Consider the following 23,544-nt stretch of genomic DNA (forward strand, 5'->3'; position numbering starts at 1 on the left):
AAGGCTGTGATTATTCCTAGTGTCCCTTAAGTATTGAGTTTTTATTCCTATTGAGATCTGTTTTAAGTTAAAAATAAGGTACTTCTTTAAAACAGTATGTAAAGGCATTTTTAAATTGTCTTTAAGCGGTATGTTCTTTAAAATTCAATTTGGTCTTTCATTTCTCCTTTAAATATATAGGGATATGTGCTTTAATTTCAGGAGAGTTTTTGTTCCTTTCTCTTCTGAGGTTCTATACTCCTTTTGGTTTAAAACCATGGCTGGGCTTTAATCACAAAAATTTTTGAATGATAATGCTTGACTATACCGCTGTCATCTGAGCACTGACATTTTAAAGTCCCAGGTTGGAAAGGATGATGGGATTTATTATAGCATCTGAAGTGGTATCATGTTAAAATCTAGGTCCCCATACACAAATTTTAGAAAGAGACCTCTTGCCCTTTATTAATTGCAAAAGTGACACCAGGGGGAAAGGACTATCTCCTTTTTGTAGGCCTCCCATCACTCACCTGTGAAAAAGAGGCCGAGTGAAATTTACCTATGGGCATCCATCTTAAATGATTAGTGGGAGTTAAAGTAATTATTATAAATTATAATAATTTACAGCTCTATGAGTTGTAAAAGGTTAGATATTACGGAGTTTTGTTGTCATAAAGGCAGACACTTAAAGAAATATACACTTACAGACTGTACCATAGATCTTCCAACATTTCTAGTCACTTTGCCTTTTATTACTTTACTCTATATGATATGATCAGTGTTGCAATCATGGTTTTTACAGATGCCTACTAAAATTGCAGTATTTTATGGGAAAGAAAAATAATCTTTCATACTGGCTTACATGCAGTTCAATTTGATTAGGTTCTTAATCACTCTCACCTAGCCTCAGCCCCTTTACGAAATTGGTCTGCACTAGTTGACAGCCATTGCGCTCTGAACAGTAAATCCTAAGTTCTCAAGTGAGCTGTCATATAATTTATTAAGAATGCTGATCTGCTGTTATCAGGGTCAAAAACAAGCCCTTTGAAGATTGGTTTATTGTATATCACCACAGGATCACCAAATTCAATTGTAAAAATTGCAACTTTGAGTGAGCAAACACGGGTATGGGATTACAGTTGCAATAAACTTGAAATTCATCATCATCTCTGGATGAATTTGTAGGCAGCAATTGGCTTGATTTATGCATATGGGTTACAGAACAAGAGAGACATAAGTCAGCATCTCTCATCAGTTGACATGCAGACGGTCACTGGGAACTGGTGACTGGTGGACTGGAAGTGGAACTGGTGCCTGGATTTGGCAAGCAGTCTCGAAACAGTACAACTAGATTTTTACCAAGCATGCCCATAATGATGCCATTCAGGCTGTAGAATTGTAGATATCTTTGAACATTTGAATATGAAGTTTTGTGGCAATTCCTAAGACAACATGGCAAATGAATTGTGAGCAGGCATGAGACTGGCAACAAACATATTTATCAGTGCTACTTAAAACCGCGTGTTCTAGATTAGCAACTATGAGTCTCTCTTATGGGTCCCAAGACAATGTGTCTATGAAACACAAGTGGAAAATAAGCCTGTATAAAATTTTTTAGGAAGAATGGTAAAGATGTCTCAGACATCTCTAAGAATACTTCTAGGGAGGACATCTTGATATTATCGAAGAAGAAAACATGCATAGTATCAGTTCAACCTATCTAAAGAAACACTGACTATTTATAGTTTCACAAGTATGCATTAGTAATTGGCTCTTTGCCCTCTTTATTATTGCTTCAACACAGTATTGAACTTTGGCTTCCAAACTTTTTGCCTACAATGTACTATAAGAAATAACATTGTTAATTACAAAGCAGTGCATACATACTATACACAACGGTAGCAAAACCTTCACAAGAAACACCCTTAATTCATATGATGAGCTCTGAAATACTCTATTTGTTTTAAACATGAATGCTGGGCTTCCCTGGTGGCGCAGTGGTTGAGAGTCCGCCTGCCGATGCAGGGGATACGGGTTCGTGTCCCGGTCTGGGAGGATCCCACATGCCGCGGAGCGGCTGGGCCTGTGAGCCGTGGCCGCTGAGCCTGCACGTCCGGAGCCTGTGCTCCGCAACGGGAGAGGCCACAACAGTGAGAGGCCCACGTACTGCAAAAAAAAAAACCAAAAAACCTGAATGCTTGTGGACATGTACTAAATGATTTCAGGTCCTGCGGTTTGAAAGATATGCAAGCCAGGGTGAAGTGAGAGAAACAGGTGAAACCTTTACTTGGATGTTCCTGCTTGCTATTGAAACATGAAAGATAGGCAGTACCACAACTGCTTGCCTAGAGATTAAGTAGGCAAAGTTACAATTAAAGAGCTTCTGTAATTAACGCTGTGCCTGTAAGAGTCCTTAGCAGCTGGGAGGTGACTGAATGGTGAGCATTATGTGCTTTTTGCAATAGATCTTATGCTTATCTGTAAGGTAGTCTTAATTCATAGATTTATCTTTCCTTGCTGGACTCCAAGCTTCTTAAGCAGTCTCTTCTTATCCCTTAGCACCAAGCATAGTACTTAACCTGTTGCTTGTGTGTTATAAATGGTAATTGAATAAGTGAATGGATGGATGAATGACTGAAGAGAACAAAAGAGATGTCCTCGTCATTTATTCAGAACTTTCCATGTGCCAAAAGCTGTGCTAGGACAGTGAGTACTACAAACGTAAATAAGACAGGCTCATAATGACTGCTTTGGGGTATAATAGCAGTGGGTATGAGCAAATGGATGTGGGATAATGAACCTTAGGTCTTTCATAACAGTAGCATAGAGGAACAGCTTCCTTCTGGACTCTGTCCCTGTGTCCTGGAATTGCAGCCACAGTCTGGGAATGAAAATTGCAAAATGTGGGTCAATCACTTTGGTTTACCTTTTCGTGACATTAACCCTGCTTGTGATGCATGGTGACTTTTCCTTTAAGCACACCTATTAGCCATGGTCCCCACTCTCCAACGTTCCTGAAATAACTACTCTATTTCACGCCTTTTCGCCTCTCTGGGGAATTCTTTACGGTATGTTAGTAGCTGGAAATGGCTGGGAAGAGCCAATTTTCATTGACATAGATGTCAGTGTGGGTTGTGGAAATGGCAGATTCCACTGGTCTAGGGTCATTTTAATTGAATTTGAGGACTTAACTAATTGAAAGAAAAAGGCAACCAACAACATACAGTACTTGAACTTCATGTCATGGTGCACCTGAACTGGCACATACTAGCCAGTGAGAACTCACTTAAATTTGCAGGAATTTTGGGAACCTATTATTAGGCACAGTCATTATTTAAAAACCACACTGTATAAATTTACAGTTAAATTAATTATTAAGAATAGGGGGTTTTCCTGGTGGCGCAGTGGTTGAGAGTCCGCCTGCCGATGCAGGGGACACGGGTTCGTGCCCCAGTCCGGGAAGATCCCACATGCTGCAGAGCGGCTGGGCCCATGAGCCATGGCTGCTGAGCCTGCGTGTCCGGAGCCTGTGCTCAGCAACGGGAGAGGCCACAACAGTGAGAGGCCCGCGTACCGCAAAAAAACCAAACAAACAAACAAAAAGAATAGGGTAATAAATTCTCAAAATGTATCACTTTCTAATCATTTTATTATTCGTTACACTCTTGAGGTCTTCATATCTGTATGGAGGAAGTGTTATGTGATGGTGTTGCTACACACCTGTTCCCAACTTGAAATTCAGTAACATCATTTTGGTAACTAGAAATGAGAGTATTTATCCCTTGGAAATTGGCAAACGATAAATCGGGGCTCCCCTTAGAAACCTAGAGCTGGTTGTTAAACATTTGCCAACGCAGCGCTGACTCCATCTCCAATATCTCAGATACTGGGATTGATGGGCACTGAGAAGGGAAAAAAAAAGAATAAACAATGGTTCTACACTTTAGTAACCAGTTAATCATGGCCAATCGTAGTAAGTGTCATTGTAGGTAGATGGTTTAGGAGATAGTAGAGCCAGTACACAGGTTTCCATACGTTCTCTGTTCATGGAGTTCTTATTCTTAGTGTCTGTATCACTCATGGTTCTTCAGAGAAACAGAACCAAGAGTATATATCTCTCTATCTATATATAGAGATATATATATACACACACACACACACACATGCTATACCACCTACATATTTATGTGTGTACAGTGTGTGTGTATATATATATATACACACACACTGTGTAACCTACATATATGTGTGTGTGTGTGTGTGTGTGTATACACAGAGAGAGAGAGGTGTATTTTTAGGAACTGGCTCAAGAGATGTGATTGGGGGGCCGGCAGTTCTGAAATCTGTAGGGCAGACAGGCAGTCTGAAAACTCATAGCTGATGTTGCAGTCTTAAGGCAGAATTTCTTTTTTCTCAGGGAAGCCTCAGTTTTTGCTCATGAAGGCTTTCAATCGATTGCATGAGGCCCGCCCTCATCCAATTATAGAGGGTAATCTCCTTTACTTAAAAATCATACATCTTAACCACATCTACAAAATACCTTCACAGCAACACCTAGATTAATGTTTCATTAAATTACTGGATACCATAGCCTAGCCACATTGACACAAAACTGTAATTTTTCTATGATGCTCCTAGACTAGAGGAAATACTATTTTACTTCTTGTTAAATTCAAACAACTCAGTATTTATATCCTGAAGAACTTAGTAACCATTTGAAAACATAATACACATAGAATGTAAGAAAAAGATAGGTGTACATCACAATGAAAGGGGAGATGAGGGTGTGGGGTTTCCGATACCTTGACTTGGCTTTTTGGTTATCTTGTTCTCAGACCCCTACAGATTATAACTGGTTTTCCCTACTTAGATAACTTTCAGTTTGATTTTGAAATACAGAAATAGTGAGATCAAGATTTCTTTACTGGACTTCACTCTCAGAGAACTATCTTGAAACTAAAAATTAACTTTTTGGATGTTGAGGAGATTTTATTATCAGTTAACTGCTTCCTATATGAGCATTTTATATTGAACATACAACCTGGTGAATGTAATACTCAGAGGAGTAGGAAAGGAAAGGTCCCCTTGGGAGACTGCTGAGTTTATCAGGATGGCTATTTATTAGAAGGTGAATCTCTTGGGAAAGCACGCTCATTAATTCTACTGTCCATCTTTCCCCAGTTCATTTTCAAAACACCTCTGGGGTGGGTAGTGCCTTTTGATCATTTCTCACTCCAATGTTTTTCTGATTATATTAATACTTAAAACAATTTTTTAATTAATTTTCATTGGAGTATAGTCGCTTTACAATGTTGTGTTAGTTTCTGCTGTACAGCAAAGTGAATCAGCTATACATATATATCCCCTCCTTTTTGGATTTCCTTCCTGTTTAGGTCACCACAGAGCCCTGAGTTGGGTTCCCTGTGCTGTACAGTAGGTTCTCATTAGTTATCTATTTTATACGTAGTATCAATAGTGTATACATGTAAATCCTTATCTCCCAATTCATCCCACCCCCTTTCCCCCTTGGTATCCATATGTTTGTTCTCTACATCTGTGTCTCTATTTCTTCTTTGCAAATAAGATCATCTAGATTCCACATATATGCGATAATATACGATATTTGTTTTTCTCTTTCTGACTTACTTCACTCTGCATGACAGTCTCTAGGTCCATCCACGTCTCTACAAATGACCCAATTTCATTCCTTTTTAAGGCTGAGTAATATTCCATTGTATATATGTACCACATCTTCTTTATCCATGACAACAAGATTCAGAGATATAATGAGAAGAGGCTGAGAAAACTCAAGGAATGACAAAATAATTCATCTCTTCCCTTTTGCCGTGACCTAGGCTCAAAAAACTTTTACTCTTATTAAATATCCTTCCTCCTATGGATTTAGAATAGTCAACTACAACACTGTGATTCATCAGTTAGCTTTGAGATTACATTTTACATTGGCTTTGCATTAATTTTTTTACCAAAAAAATGGTGTAATAAGTTGAGTGGCTATTTTGTGGCATATTTTGAATTGTGGAATCACATCATTGTTAAGATTTGCTGTTGTCCCTGTGAAATTTAACCACAATTTTGTTGAGCTATTTCCTATGCCAAAGAAGACAAGTTGCAGCAAATAATTTTTTTTTCTGAAATTTTTCTATTCTTTACTTTTTTAAACAAATACTGGGAAATTATATGCTATGTATTCTTGTGTGTGTGTATGTGTATGCACACGTATGTGTCTACACTTACAAATTACTGACAATTGTGTTAGGACAGTGCTTTCATAAAATGTCTCAAAATTTTACATGTATGAATTAAGTAAGATATGTCATGTTAAGACAAGGAGAAACCTCTTCTATTTAAAAATGATCAAACTATTGACAGAGTTAACAATTTTATAATATATTGAGTCAAAGTAAGATGTGAGAAAAAGGAAAGATCACTTTTGGCACTGTCGCTGCTGCATGCTCTGTAAGACCATCTTGATTCAAGCAGTGCCCATTCTCTATCCCCCAGACTCCTCACCCCTTGTTAATTCTATCCACTCTTTATTCTATGCCCCATCTTCACCCTCCAGACCATCAGCTTTTCTAAATAACAGAAGCAAGGAAATGGTAAAGACCAAAATCATTGGCAGAAGATCTATGGAGGTGGGATCTATACCGTCTAGAGCAGAATGTTTGAAATTGTTTCTCTGCAATTCTGGGAACAGATTTAAACAATTAACTCATGGGTGCCACTCAAAGGATTTATTTTTACAAAATGCAGCATGAAAATTTTATAACTAAAAGCATTAGTATTTAAAGTCTTTATCAGCAAGTTGACAACATCAAGGATGACACTATCATAGGTGATTTGAGTGATAAGACCCACTGAAGTATACTGAACATGAATTGAATTTCTTAGTACTTGTGTAAAAGTTTGAAGATTTTTCATCATGGTATTGAACAACTTTGTTAAAGAAAAGCAACCCTTTGCGAAATGGAAGGATCATTTATAATAATGCTTCACAATGAAAAATGTTGAAGAAGTGCTTATTTGGAGGTTTGGGGAATTTGAACTTAAAGAATGAACTAGAACATACATTTGAAAAATGCTTTCCTAAGGTCTGCCGCTTCTTATTAGCTCATATAGGAACTTTATGACACCAAAAACCATCCAGAACTATTAACTCCAATTTAAATTTTCTTAGCTATCAGAAACTCTAGCTGTAAGTTCACTTATTTTAGGGTATTTTCCTTCCCTAAACCTGTTTCCTTGGATTCTTTGCTCCAGTCAACATCCCAGGCACTAGATGAACGAAATGATTGGTTATTTGAGGTGACATATCAAATGATGAGGAGACTCTAGCTTGGTACCAGACACAGCTAATTGACTGCGGGGATTTTAATAGTTCAAGGATGAGAGAACTTTGGCATAGAACGTATGCTCTGAAGAGGGCCAAGTCTAAGACAAGTACTGCACTCTCATCAAATGGTATTTGGAAGTTCAGACGTTGAAGTGCTCTGTGTTGTGAGACCTTGCCATCTTCTTTGTACTTTTTAAAGTGTTTTGATTTCCTACCTACCTTCTAGGAAGTGCCAGTGTAGTAATTTCCCTCCACACTCCCAAACACTATAAAAGCCAAGAGTTTGTCTATAGTCTGTGAAATGTGACTCATTCAGGGTACTTCATTTTTGTTGTTTGTTTATTTGGAATGTGCATTCTGAGGTCCCTGCGTGACACCTCCGAGGGCAGAGAGTCTCCTGCAGGCGACCCACAGAAGCTGACTTCTGTGGTTAATGAGGTCCTCCTGTCTCCTGCTCTTTCCCACCGTGCCACTCACCAAGTCTATTCCTGGCAGCTTTCAGACCCTGGGCCATCCCTCGAGGGAGCTCGATCTGGCAGAAATCACATTTCTGCTGCCACCTCAGCATCTTGGAGTGAAAACAAACACCTGGGCAGACATTTGGGGAAAGACGTTGTAAAGGGTGACACATAGTTGAAAGGAACATGTAGGAGGAACAGCCCCATCTCTTCTGTCTTGGAAAACAGATGACAGTTTATGGTCTGATTGTATGTCCCCAAGCCTTTGCTCACTCTCTAACTTCCTGGTGGAATGCCTTTCTTCCACATTTTCGATTTCTTTTGTTTATTTTAGAGCTAATGAAGATTTCTATAAAAACACAGGGACTCAGGAATTCACTGGCATGAACTTCAGGTGCCCTAAGAAAGCAGGCACCTGTGTAAGCTGATTTCCTGACCTTGTGTCTCATCTTGCGGGATGTGAACCTATCATCATGATTTTCACATAAATTTTTCAATACATGTTTGATATGTCAGGGTACAGTCATCATAGTTTCAATCCCACATTTTCTGCCTGGAACCAGCTATTTAGTATCTTTATTATTAGTGATCTTGGAGGTGCCTGGTGGTACTCCAGTTGAGCTAAATATTGTATCTAGTTATGTAATAGATAACATCTAGAGAACCTAAGGGGATTTGAGAAAGGAGTGTGGGTGGGAAAATCTAAAAGGACAACACATTTTCCTTCCTCATAAATTACAGCTTTGGAAGAATCCCATTGTTAATACAAATACTCTTAAGTGTCAGGAAGTATTTAAGTTGAGAAAAGTTTCATATTCTTGATCTTTGGAGAAATTGGAACAGGAAGGGTGAGAGGTAGTTCTTTATACAGCCAAGTAGCTGTCGTGTCTGATTTCAGAAAGTCAATATTTCAGGTGTTACAGGCCCTGTGGTCTCTAACTACTCTTTTGTTCTAACCCTAAAGCAGCCATAGACAAGGCATGAATGAGTAGGTGGGACTGTTTTCCAATAAAACTTTATTTATGAGGGCGGAGGGGCAACATAGGGGTAGGGGATTAAGAGGTACCAACCATTATGTATAAAATAAGCTACAAGGATATACTGTACATTGCAGGGAATATAGCCAATATTTTATAATAACTATAAATGGATCATAACCTTTAAAAATTGTGAATCGCTATATTGTACACCTGTAACATAATACTGTACATCAACTATTCTTTAATAAAAAATTTAAAAAAAACTTTATTTATGGAGAATTAAATTGGAATTTTGTAAAACTTCACATAGCACAAAATATCATTCTTTTGGTTTTTTAGAACCATTTTGCTCACAGGTCCTACAAAAACATATGGTAGGCTGGATTTGGCCCAGAGGCTATGGTTTGCACACCCCTGTTCTAGGGCCAAAACTAAAATAAATAAATGAACCTACTCACAACAAGTTGTCGAGTTGTCCTAAGTCTTTTTGGCTATTCAAAGTCATCAGGTTGTTTTGGCAGTTAGCAGTGGCCTCAAATTAGGGGAAGAGAGGAGCTGTTCAAGAGTTTAATTCCTCCACAACCTTCTTACCTAGTGATGTGTTAGCAAGGAAGCAAGGCTGTCTCAATGGACCACAGGTTTCATGGGCGCTGGTCCTGTGTGTTTGGGGACATCATCGTGGTCTTTTCCTAGCAACTCTAACAAGAGCTTTGCACCAAAGAGTTACTCTTCCTATAGCAGGATTCTTCAACATTCTGGTGATCTCCACATGTGTTCACTTTCTCTCTCCATCTTTTTTATCTCTGTCTCTCTGTCTCTTTCATTATCTCTCTGCCAGGGACCCGTACAGAGGAGGAGACATGAGTTGACTTCTTAAGGACACTTTACTTCAATTAAAAAAATCTAACACTGCTTTGAATTAATAAGGCAGCCTCTTACATATATTTCCATGACTATACATACACACACACAAGAAATAAATTTGGTTTAAATATGTCCCACTAAGAAGTATCTTTCTCTTTTTATTTATCACTTGACATAAAATACTGATTTTCTTGGAGTGATTAGAGATTATCAGACCTCCAATCCAATCTAATTTCATGAATGTAGATCCACAGGGTTTCTTCCACAAATATCCTAAATACAACTATTTCCCTCAGGTCATAAAATGTTTATTTTCTTTTGGTCAGTTTTTCACCAGAAGTCCCATGCATTTTGTTGTAAACTCAGTTGTAATGATTCAGAAGTAGAATGCAGTCCTGATGTACTAAATCTTGAGAAATGGACAGTTCATTTGTGCATAATATAGTAGGAAATGGAGTAGGGGGAAATAGGAAACAGAGTAGGGGGATTTAAGAAAATGGTTTATAACAGGTCAGGGAAAGGAACATTCTGTAAAGTTGTTAATATTAAATATCCATTTAATCTGGAAAAAGAGAGTTGCTCTTATCAGTTAGCCTTGGTATTTTATAAAAAGAAAATTAGTGATTTGTGGACCATTTGCTTTTGATAAAGCCATACTTACTCCTTCCCAGTGTTTTCAACTCTAGAACTACTTTTCTCAATGGGATGTATCAGAATCACATGTGGGAAAATTGCAAAATTCACATTGTTCTATCCCATCTCTTTCTGGCATGGTCAATACCTTCAAATAGGAGCTCATCAGGAGCACACCTGTAGTTGAACAAGTTGAGTTACCACTCGATGCAGGAAGTGAGGATACACCACGGAGAACCAAAGGGTTTCTCAGTAAGAGGGACTTCAACAGAATCTTCTGTAGGATTTGGATTTGGGTAGGTGATGTTGGGAAGGGTTCCAAGAAGCAGGGCTTCACCCTAGATCGGAGGCTGTCAGAAAGCAGAGGTAATTCTATAATAATGTATCTCAATAAATGTGACCAGCAAGGAGGGAGACTAGGATGAAGATCAATCTGTAAAAGGTAAAGAAGTACAGAGGCTCATTTTGCCTGAGAGAGAAGGTGTTCAGTACTTTTGGGATGGCACAATCACCTTGTTTCTGTCTGTGCTGAGACAATTTTTTAAATTTATTTATTTATTTATTTATGGCTGCATTGGGTCTTCCTGGCTGCGCGCAGGCTTTCTCCAGTTGCGGCGAGTGGGGGCTACTCCTTGCGGTGTGCGGGCTTCCCACTGCGGTGGCCTCTCTTGCTGTGAAGCATAGGCTCTAGGTGTACGGGCTTTGGTAGTTGTGGCACACGGGCTCAGCAGCTGCGGCTCACGGGCTCTAGAGTGCAGGCTCAGTAGTTGTGGCGCACGGGCTTAGTTGCTTCGTGGCATGTGGGATCCTCCTGGACCAGGGCTCGAACCCGTGTCCCCTGCATTAGCAGGCGGGTTCCTAACCACTGTGCCACCAGGGAAGTCCCTGAGACAAAATTTTGATGTGGCCTTGCTTTGTCTCATTTCATCCTGGTCTCAGGATAATCTTGTCTGAGGTGGGTGTTCTGTGAGGTTGTTTAGGTGTAATAGTTACGGTGACCTGGCTGTGGGTACCGGGCAGGCTGGCTTCCGAATGTTAAGGGCAGCTTGTTTTTTCTTTCTGAAAATCTACCCCCTGCCCTCCTTTCTGTCACCACTGTGGTGGCTATTACTTTCTAATGACATATTTCCAAGTTTTTATCAAAAATATTTTAAATGTATAAAAGAGGAATGATAGTAATATAATAAACACCATGTAAATATCAAGCAACTTATGAAATAAAAGATTATAGATAAAAGTATTTGAGCATTTCTCTCAAATCCTAATTCCTCCTGGGAGGAAACCATTATCTTGAATTTGATGTTTATCATTCTCAAGTACAATGCATTTTCCTTTCCTTTTAAAAAAATATATACCTAAGATATTTTGTGGTCTCCTTCCCTTCCAGGAATTATATAAGATCTAACTTTAATACAGACCCATGATTCTTTTTTATTCTGAGGTTGTTTTAAGTAGGCACTAAAGCATCCAAGTGCATGAAACAGACACCCTATACTTCAAACAGGGTCATGGGGACATAATTTTATATAAGTACTGTTAAACATTATAAATGAATTATAATCATCACATCAAGTACTCGTTCATTTGTATTTTCCATGCCCTACAGTGATTTTAATCACAGGAACAATTTGTTGGTTTTATTTAGCAAGATGTTGGATGGATTTTCCTTCTTCCTTCTGCTGGCTCTGTTAAACATTTTTGACACTGACGGAGCTGAATCAATTGGAAATTCACATTTTATGCAATAACAGACCATTTTAATTTCATGAAGCAAGGGCTTGGCTTCCACTTGCAAATAGCACCGAAGAAAGCAATATTGTCAAAAGAAGTGGCCCAGTATATCGAGAGATAAATCTATTGAATTAAGCCCAAGACTTTCATTACCTTTTGCTTTACATTTCCATACAACATAAGCATTAATTAAACCCATCAGTGCCTTCCTCCTTGCAGGAGAACATTTTCTCTCTGACAAGAAATGTTAACCGAGGGAACAAGTGGCACCGGAGTCCAGCCATTAAAATCACACTTGCTTTCACTGGGAGGAAAGCTGATGCGTTCTGACGGTCGGACGAGCAGAAACAGAACACAGCGAATGGTTGCCATCTTTTCTTGGCTGTCTCACAGACTATGGTGATGGGGCTGAATGTCTCTTGCCTCACTTGAGGTTTCCAAAGATAAGCACATGTATAACTGTATTGCATCTCTTGTCACCCGGCGTTACTTGGTACATTTCAAAGGAAAGCAGGAAAATCGTCGTGGTCTTCTGGGGTCTTTAATGTACCTTCACTTACATGACAGGGGCTGGAACTAAATGTCAGGTCTCTTAGTCCCTTTGGGCTGCTACAACAGAAATACCATAAACTGGGTGGCTTATAAACAGCACACATTTACTTCTCACAGTTCTGGAGGCTGGGAAGTTTAAGATCATGTCACTGGTAGATTCAGTGTCTGGTGAGGGTCTGCTCCCTGTTTCACAGACCCCATCTTTTGACTGTGTCCCTAAGTGACAGAAGGGACAAACTAGTTCTCTGGGGTCTCTTCTAGAAGGGCACCAATCCCATTCATGATTAATCACCACCCAAAGGCCCCATCTCCTAATACCATTACCTTGGGGGTTAGGATTTGACATATGAATTTTGGGGGGTCATAGACATTCAAACCATGGGGTGGGTTCAACTTCAGTCTGGAGTATTTGGAAGGTTAGATACGCTGAGGCCCAGATAAAAGTTCATGGGGAGGGCTGGGGGGCTGGTGGAACGAGGACCCCAGGATTTGAGGGAAATGTCAAAGAAGCAAACTCCCTGAACTCCATACTGACGTTTACTTACTTCTTGCAGGGGAACACTTAAGAATCTGTCCTCAGGAGTACACGTGCTGCACCACGGAAATGGAAGACAAGCTAAGCCAGCAAAGCAAACTGGAGTTTGAAAACCTGGTGGAGGAGACGAGTCACTTCGTGCGCACCACCTTCGTGTCCAGGCACAAGAAATTTGACGGTAGGTTACAGTTTTTATTTCTCGTCGTTCTGGGTGCGCTTTGCGATGCGAGATTCTTGATATTATATGAAAAACATTTTTTTAAGTGGAAGCTTTTCTCTCCTTCTCAAACATTTATAACTGTGTCTATTTTTAGAAAAGGCATGAGCGCTCTTGACAATTTTTATTGGAAAAAACCTGAGTTAACAAAGCGCTGTTTGGCATTTGTGGTTCGCCTGTGAGATTTGTTCTGAATGGTTTGGCTGACGTTTTCATTATGAGAGTGATTCTAAGTCAGGTTTTGTCCCACCATAGCTTGTCTTCAGTTTCCATCTAGGGATTTGCTTTGAAGTCATTAAATGTCATTTAAAATTATTTGAAATAGAACATCACTTTTAAGAGGACAGGCTTGTTTTAAAGTGCCCAGTGACACAGACTCCTTTATTTTAGAGTTTTCCCTTCCTATAGTATAACTACATTTTATATTGTAGTTGCAATGCATCCAGCAGAAGGTTTAGACCCTTCATTTATTTCATGATAATAAGCAGTCGACTGCATTTCTGTATTCTATTTGTTAAACAAACATTTTGTATTAGCACAAAGAGAGAAAGTCATTATTACCACGTTTTCAGCATTGAATTTTCCCATCCGAGCCTCAGAAAGATATTCAAAAGCGATCTGACTTTTATCAACTGAATGAACAATAAAAACGATAAAGATACTATTCTTAGGTGGTGAAAGTTGTCAGTGCTCTGTGAAATGAATGCACCTTACTATGGCTCATTGTAAACCAGACTTGCAAATTGTAGGGACCCTTCCTTGTGCGCCTTTGGTCTTAGGAATTTGCCCGAGGGCAACAGAACCTTCATTCATTTCCTCCAGCCTTTCCAATCAATGCACAACAAAGCCAGTTCAGAAAAACCTTGCCAAAGTTCTTTTTTTTCTTGTTTTTTTTTTTTTTTTTTTTTACTCTCTGTAGTAGGCAAAATGTTCTGTTTCATTGCTGTTTTAAACTGGCCACACCATTTTCTTTAAATCAGTCCTCCAGGTTCTAAAAGGCAGGTCCACCTGGTGGTGTTTGAGTACTCAAGATAATGTGACATTTTCCGTGTAAGTAAAGGGACTTATATTTTTGCAAGTATGTTTCAGCATCTTCACATTCTTCCTCTGCATCTCGCTCTGTGTTCAACTTTATATGTGGATGTATATGAAAATAACTTTATTTAGAAGTGATGCTGCAAATGTTGTTCCCTTGAATGCAACTAGGAGTACTTGGGAGTTGGCCTTGATTGACAGATTACAAATCCAGTGACCTTCAGGAGCCCCTGAAGGGGCTCCGTGTTTGAGGAGCTATAATGTATCGGTTCAAACTGAGGCAAATTGAAAGGTCTTATTCTTTGTTACAAAAAGCAAGTGAGGGTGATCGGCTGCTTCTGACTTCTACCTACGTCTTTAGAAAACAACTCCTAGGGCTTTTATAAAGCTGTGCTCCAAAATTAAGTAGGAATAATTCCAGAGCAGTATTCACAGTACATAATATATATTCCTTTAAATAAAAATATTAGACTTAAGGTAGATTTATGGGGAGTTGATTTTGTATTTTTTAATGAGTAAAGCTATTCAGCAAGACTGAGCCAGGTACTTCCTGTATTCTTCTATCAATGACTTTCAATATTTTTGAATTTATAATTGGTAACCCCAGATCTCATTATTCTTACTAAAGAATCCACTCTCTCTTTGTGTGTGTGTGTCTGTCTGTCTCTCTCTCTCTCCCTCTCTCTGTCTCTATCTCTCTCTCTGTCTTTCTCTCTCTGTACAGGTGCGTTTTAAATTATTCTAATGTACTTAGGGGTATTATGTCAATTGGTTTGGCAGGACATTGATTCTGCTAAGATTCAATCTGATGTAGAGGGTGATGAATCCTCTAACAATAGTGCATTTCATTGTAGTTGTGTTAGGCTGGGATGGGAGAGAAGTTAAGATTTTTTTCAAGGAAGTTTTCAGCTAGACTTTAAAAAAAAAATCTAAATGTGATCCTGGTGAGCTCAGCTTCTGAAAAGCTATCTTTAAAAAGCTATAAAAATATATAAATTAAAAAGTCACCATTATAATTTCTGATCTTTCATTAGGCAATTTCATGAAGGTCAGCCATGCAATTGTATGATTTATCTTCTTATCCCACAAAGGTGATCCTGCTAAGTCACCTTTCAGGAACACTGGTGCATTCATGTGGGCAGTTTTCCATTTGTTCCCTTACCTTTCTTTAACCACTTCCTCGTGGCATTTATTGATGACTATCAGTTGGCGTGCAGAGGAGCCCTGTCTGGGATCAGCTGTGGAATGTTACCCTCTGAGTTTTATTTTCCCAGATGAGACCAATGATGCTTTGAGAGACTTTAGGTTTATTTTTAGTAGCTTCCTATTCTGTGGGGCATTTTGCATTATTGCTGGGATCTCTTGATCCAATGTGTTCATTTTGACTTTCTGCCTCTGGTTTAGGTTTATTTTTAGTAGCTTCCTATTCTGTGGGGCATTTTGCATTATTGCTGGGATCTCTTGATCCAGTGTGTTCATTTTGACTTTCTGCCTCTGGTCCCACTTTCTCAGAGATCTTGATTTCTCATCTGGATTTTACAGGTCTTTGTTGGCTATGTGTTCTTTATTATATGAAAGATGACTGTATCATATGAGAAGGTGACCACTTTCCTTCCTATTTTCAATAAGTACAGCAGCTATTTAAATTGCACCTAATATACGTGATTTAGTCCATACTCTATCCAGAGAGGCTAGATTAAATCACTGTTAATCATTAGTCTATAGTCCTGGCATTCCTTATTATACTAGAAATGTTTTGATTCCATTTAGCTTGCATTTTGTGGCAGAGGTGACTTTTAAAATTTGAAATTCAAAAACATGTAACAGAACATAACATTATATTTATTGTCATATTCTTTCCCATTTTCTATGAATATCTTTAGTAATATTTAGAAGATGCTATATAAATTTATAAATATTCATTGCATGGTCAGAAGCTAAACCTGTATGAATATGAATTTTCCCTAACTTGCTTAAATGGCCCAGCTTTACTCCATACCCCCATTAGCCAAAATGTGTGGCTGAGAGGCAATAAATAGAAAAAAAAAGGGTAGCTGAGAGGCAGTGAATTGAAAAACTATATAATATCAGTTGCAGAAATTTCCACTCTTTGGCAGAGAATCTCCTTATAGCTGAGTAGCTTTTTTTTTCTTTTTAAACATAGAGTTGAAATATGATGAATATATATAAAATAAAAGTTTATGTTCTTGGCACTGGTACTTTTCCAAGTGTCTTACAAGGTTTTTATTTGTTTGTTTGTTCTCCCTTTTCTGGCCAAATCTCCACCTCTGGCTGCCGTTACACATCCCTGAAAGCCCCTCACCTGTTGGCCAGGGCCTGGCCACCGCAAATGTTCCCTCAGAATACACAGGGATGCTCTCAATTTGCTCTGTAGCCAAGCCCAGGTTTTCTAACACACCCAGTGGTTAAAATTATGGATGAAGACCCAGCCAGGTACACCTGGAAGAATAATCACAACTCTGTTGCCTTACTTCTTGCCTTTCTCACCTCTGCCAAGTACCCCAGACAGCCAGAAGTACATAAACAAATGAACGAATCATATAAAGATACAGAAAATGTGGCATCTTTGTGTATCCACTCATTTTCCTAGCATTTTTGTGTTTAGTAACTGTCTGACCTGTCCTATTGGTATTTGTATCTAAATCCTAATGGCTGTCATGCTTCTAAGTGGCTAATTTGTTAGGATCCTAGGAAAATGGAGAACAATCCAATACTCTGATAATATTAATGGTAATAATAGGCAACGTCTGGCCATGTTCCTTGCCCATTACAGATGGTAACCTACTTAACAGAAGTGAATTGCAGGGCAAAGCCACACAGACACTCAATGGCAGAGTCAGCATCCCGTCCCAGGCTGAGCACTCCTGGATCCTTGCTCTGAGCTGTAACTACCCCATAATCTCTCTCGAGCTCTCCAGCTCCCAAATGCGCTGAGATTTCACCATCAGCCACATCTTTTCCTCTGTCTCTCACTGCCGGTTCTGTCCCATTAATTGTGGGGAGGAGGTGGAAATGTCTTACAGAGAAAAGTGGAAAGAGATTTTTTTTTTTCCTTAAAAAAAGAAAATTACCCGTCTAAATATAGTCCAGCCCTCAAGGAACCTGGAGCCTGGAGAGAGTAAATGACTTGCCAAGTTTCCACCAAGAAAGATGAAACCAAGACTGTAACTTGATGCTCTTGACTTACATCAGATTTATAAATAGTAATGTGATAGCAAGCCGATATTCAGTTGAAATTCTAACTCAGCTTTTATTTGTTTTGAGTGGACACTGGCTAAAAGTTACTGATATTCTTTTAACAAGGAAAGAGTGATATTGGTGGGTAAAGAATCTAGCCATATTTTTGGAAAAGAATCTGGCCATATTTTTGGAATCTAGCCATATATTTATTCCATTGAAGGTTGTCCCTAAATTAAGGGACGTGAGTGTTTTGTGCAAAAAAAAGTTATTAAATCAATGAGGGCATATTATTTATTTTTCTCACCTCATGAAGCCCTGGTAGCTTCTCTCTCGATGTAGGCACCAGTACCCTATTCTCCAGAATCCTGTATGGAGTATAGATTATTCAGAGACAGGAAAATTTAGTTGAAGGGATATTTTATTTTGGCAGTTTTTTCTTCAGATTTATTTGAGCTGGTATTTATTCACATCTGAAGCTCGATATGAGGTTTTTTGTTTAGTATGTTCTTGGTCTTATTATTTTACTTTCCTTCCTGGTTTTTATTTATGTATTTTAATGATATACATTTGTCTGGAGATTTTGGCAGCAAGTATATTTTTAAAAGCAAATTAAAAAAAAGTTGAGCAGTAATTTCAATCCTCCCAAAGAACTTATTCCATGGTAACACCCTCAGAATTCTCATTTTTACTGAACGTGGGAATAATTTATACACGGTGGCATAATATTTTTGTGCTGCAGATCTGCTTGTGTTTTCTTTTTAAATATCACTTCTCATCTATATATTGTAGAGATGACAATAATGTAATAATATCTTTAAAATATGGTCTAATTTTCTTACAGAATACACTTATTTGAGAAGCAAAAATTCCTAAGTTGTTTTCCTTATGGTAGTAGAATCTTCTGTACTTCCTGTCACATGGGTGATGTATATATGTGTGTGTGTGTGTGAGTGAGATTTCAATTTGGAAACATTTATTCAGAACCTACTGTATAGAAGGCACTTAACTAAGTGTATAGCAGATACAAAGATGACTAATAGTGACTAAAATATGGTCAGTCTGTCACAGAGTATACCTTGTTGGGGAGACATAAGTATAAAAGTAACACTAAGGAAGCAGAATGGACTATGCCATAAAGTAGAAGTCCAATGGAAACAGAAAGGAAGGAGTCAAGTATTTTACTGAGAGGCACCAGAGAAGACTTTTGGAAGATGGGACACACAAGACCCTTAAAGAGTGACTTAAGGTGGTGATGGTTAGAGGTGACAGGCACCAGAGATTTTGTTAGCATGTCCACGGAGTCCTTGGGACATGCAAACATAGTTACCATTGATTTTCCCCTAACAATGTTACTTAATTGACATTTGGCCTACATTTATGATGTAGATAACCTGTAGAAACGTTTTTGGTCCTGTATCCGTTTTGTAACAACTAACCACAACATTTCAGGGCATAAACAAGAAACGTGTCTTTTTCCTTGAAGGCATCTTTGGGTTGGCTGGAGTTTGGCTATTCTGGCTTGTGCTCAGCTAGGCCTGCCTCTGAACCACGGATTTGGTCTGGTCTGTTCTAGACGTCTTTGGGAAGCAGCTCTCTGCCTACGTTCTTCTCATGGTGGAGTTTGGACCTAGCTTAGAATTGGCAAGAGGTCTTCTCAGGTTCCATTGACCAAGGCAAATCTCATGGTGATTCCCAAAATTGACAGGCAGGGTGTATACAACCCCCATGGAGGTGTGGAACTGGGGGAAGGAGTGAATATTCTACATCCTAATCTACCAGTCCTCGACTGACTGCCTCTTGCTATTCCTTAAACAACGTTTTACCTTCCACGTTGACTTGTGGCATATATTTTTTTGGCAGGGGGGCAGGGGTGGGGGGAGGCAGATTTTCTAGGAATTTAAGAGTAATAAGTAATTTATAACTAAAGCACAGCTTGGCAAACATACCCGTTATAGACTACGTCCCATATCCTAGCACATTAACAAGCACACTCAGAACACACACCACTTCCATGATATTATTCAAGAATAAATAGATGTGACATTTCCATTTCTTTTGCTACTAGCCCCCTTGTTTATTGTACAGCATAACAAGTTAACTGTAATTCGTAACGGTTATCATGTTAATCAGCATAGGAAGTAATTAGCCAAATGCCTCCTTGAAGTTTGCCGGGCCACCACCTCAATGACGTGTATTTCATCTGGTAGACACTCCTCTGGAAGTCAGGATGTGCTGAATTGGGTTTTAGAAATTAGAGAAACGGTCTCACTGGCATTGGAAAGTAATCTGCCAATTCTCCCGAAGGGCAGACCTTCCAAAAACAAGAATCAGCTAACCAGGGATTGAGCGTTGCCAGAACTAGTAAACAGATTTATAAATCACAAATGCCTTCCATGTGCTCGATGTGGGAATAGATGACCCATGGCAGGGCATTCTTTAAATGCAGTGCATGAAGAACCCAGATCTTTGTACAAGTGAAATTTGTCTCTCTCTCTCTCTCTCTCTCTCTCTCTCTCTTTCTTCTCTTTGGACAGATCTTTCAGAACTAAGGAAACACCACTGATCAGCACCTTTGTGACCTCTGTGATGGACTACAAATCATTTTCTAATTGTTATACCTGTACTACATACCTTTGAGTAACTGAAAACATTAAGCTCTCAGTGTAGTTGTAATATTATCATCTTGTTATCACCAATTCCCTTGTATGGTGGGTTGGCTGAGCAGCTGTTTCACAGACAAGCCGATTTCTTTCAAGTATTACTCTATCAGAGGCTGAAAACAGCCTACCAGAAGGGTTCTTGGTCCTGAATATTAATGAACAGACAAGTGTCTGTTCCCTGACAGTGGCTCACTAATCCTTTGAGTAAGTATGGCTAAATTACAGGAGAAATTTTATTTCAGTTGAATTGATCTGCCACTGGATAGAGAAAACAGGTTTTCTTATTTTAATGAAAATCAAGAAAAATATTTAATGGCATGTAAATTAGAGCTCAGTGGAAACATTTTTGTCTTCAAACCTGAGAGCACAGTAGCTCAGTGTGGACTGGATCAGCTGCATGGTGTGTGTAAAGATGACGGAGACCTCATTATCTCCTGTTAGGTGTGATGTGCAGTGGGAAACAGTATAAGCCCTCACTCTCTAACTGGAATTTTGTATCATTTCTCAAGTGATATGGAATTGGAATAAAAACGGGCTTTCTTCCTTCACCGAGACAATGTAACATCTCCCTTTTCCAAACAAATAACAGGGTAAAGGAATAAGAAAACTGTTTGTATGCTTTTCTAAGATTCAAAAGAAAATTATGCAGGTGAATCTTTATCTGAAATGACATACCTTGTCCTGATGGAGTCCCTGAAGTGGGCAGATAGAAAGAACAAGATGGGCATAAATGTGATAAGTGTTGAAGCTGGTTGATGAGTCCATGGGGCTTTATTATAATGTTCTCACTTTGGAGTGATTTCTAATTAATTTTTTTTTTAAAAAGAGAGAACTGACTTGAGCACATACAGGATGAAGATTTCCAGACTGTGAATTCATTCTAGATATAGAACAATGCCAACAGGTATTGCCACTCTGTCTTGTGAATTCAACAGTAGTAAATTACACAGGACACACCATTTTCAAATTGCAAAGATGAACACAACTTATAGAGATTTTTAACTCAGGTCAAGGCCACTTAGCTTCTGCTTCCACCCAACATTTTATTATTGTGTTGCTAGAAATGGCATCTCTAGTTTACCCACAGGAACAGACCTATTAAAATGAGGCTTAATCCTTAGATCTTCCTGTTAAGTGTGATTCAAAATGTCAAACTCTTGGTTAGAAGATGTATGGTCAGCAAGACAAGCAGATTATTCAAACACAAACTTTGTCAAGATTCAGAAGAAAATGTAAAGCATATATTATAAATGCATTATAAATAACATTTCTATATCACTAGGTAGTCCCTCCAGTGATTCTCAGTTGAATGACAACCAGCATGAGCTCTGGGAGTTTGGCATTTTAGCAAACCCAAAGGAAGAGACATCTTGTCTAAACAATTAATTCCATATGCTGCCATGTATTCCATTAGACAGGAAGAGAATCCTGATCCCAAATGTGGAGGTAGAGTTGGTAACCAGCTAATAAGCCTGCATGATTCATGACACTCAGAGAAACTGTAAAACAAATTAAAAAATTACTTATTACACTTTCAGAATTTTCCATTTATTATTCTTTCAAAAGGGTTTTTTATATTCATTAAATGGACAAATATTATTCTTCAGATGATTATATATAGTAGTACATGATCTTCACACTGTTTCCTCCCTACCTAGTGGTTTAATTGAGTCCAAACAACTTGAAAATGAAAAGCAAACTTTGAAGGAAGACAGCAGGAAATCGGGCCTCCAAGGCTTTTCCATGCTGGAAGAAACTGTACTTCTCCACCTATTTTTTATTTCTGAAAATTTCTTTGCATATTTTCTCCTTTTGAAAGAACAGTGCGTGGTCATTACATGTTTTGGTCCTCTTGTCCTCCTGTCTCCTTCTCCTCAGTGCTTCTGTAGTTGATACCTTATCATTTTGACTTATTTAGTAGTGTTCTTTTAATACTATTCTTTTTTAAAAAGTATGATCTATTGTGTAGTCCCTCTTGAAGTCTAAGCTCATTAAGTATAGAGATTAAGTTTCCGATTTCTATTTTATCTTCCTATACTTGACTTAATATGGAACATATTTAATAATGCTGCAGTGTTGTCCGACTATGGCACTGACCTGCACAGACCCAAGGGCACAGACCAGTCAGATGAATTACTTAAGTTCTTATAATAAATATGATAGAAGAAAATAGGAAGTCTTGAATTCTAGTTATCTACTAACTCTTAGGGTCCATAAACCTGGAAGTCATATTTGATTTGAGCAGCATTTATTCCAGTGGATTTTTTTTTTTTTTTTTTTTTTTTTTTTTTTTTTTTTTTTTCTTTTTTGTGGTATGCGGGCCTCTCACTGCTGTGGCCTCTCCCGTTGCGGAGCACAGGCTCCGGACGCGCAGGCCCAGCGGCCACGGCTCACGGGCCCAGCCGCTCCGCGGCATATGGGATCCTCCCAGACTGGGGCACGAACCCGTATCCCCTGCATCGGCAGGCGGACTCTCAACCACTGCGCCACCAGGGAGGCCCTATTCCAGTGGATTTAATGGAACTAATTTCAAATTCCTAGAATGAAGATAGTCTTTATTTGGAGTGGAAATAGAGGCCCTTACCTCAAAAAGCGGGATGAGTGTGCACACACACACACACACACACACACAGGTATATATACACATGAATAAGGAGGGGTTAAGGTACACTTTAGTCACTTGAAGGACCAGTTAACCCACAGATTTGTGTGTTCAAACACTGGAGATTTTGATTCTGTGGTCCCTTAGGGACTCAGAAATCTTCATTTTGCTTAAGCATCTCACATCTCTGGGTCAGCACACTTTGAGTATCACTGGTTAAGTGGAGTTGAGAGATCAGTGATCAGGATGTAGATCTGAGTCAGAGAAGGATGACAGAGGCTTTTAAATCTTTGCTTTATCATGTCAAAGTCAGTTTAAGTCTGCCAATAAAACATCCCCACTATGTAAGGTGGGATTCAGGCATCTTTTGACCAAATGGTGGATTTTACACATTAAGCAAGTTTCTCTTTTCTCCTTCTGATTTTGACGGTGAATTACACTCCAGATCCACAACTCACTTAATCTTTTGCCGATCAAAATTATAATTCAGTTGAATTTTTTTATATCTGTGAACTAAAAAATTATTTTCTTTTTCCTCTTTTATTTTCTAGTTTATAGGATCTAACAGATATTTGTTTTTCAACATCTAGAAAATACATTTCAATTTTTTTCTTTTTTTTTTGGCTTGGATGATGTTTTCTGAAGCCAAGTATATAACTTATTTTTTTTTTTTTTTTTTTTTTTTTTTTTTTTTTTTTTTTGCGGTATGCGGGCCTCTCACTGCTGCGGCCTCTCCCGCTGCG

The 23,544-nt window shown here is 38.7% G+C and overlaps 1 protein-coding gene across 1 annotated transcript in view; it reads left to right on the plus strand.

Moving 5' to 3' along the window:
• The window catches only part of GPC6 (glypican 6), a 1,092,604-nt gene that overhangs the window by 262,642 nt on the left and 806,418 nt on the right, over window positions 1-23,544 (plus strand). The window contains exon 2 of the mRNA XM_081214889.1: window positions 13,106-13,264. Within this exon, the coding sequence (XP_081071015.1) occupies window positions 13,106-13,264 (159 nt within the window). The remainder of the gene's footprint in view (window positions 1-13,105; window positions 13,265-23,544) is intronic.

The sequence above is a fragment of the Mesoplodon bidens genome, assembly GCF_964165515.1.
Source record: "Mesoplodon bidens genome assembly, chromosome: 17".
Taxonomy (NCBI): domain Eukaryota; kingdom Metazoa; phylum Chordata; class Mammalia; order Artiodactyla; family Ziphiidae; genus Mesoplodon; species Mesoplodon bidens.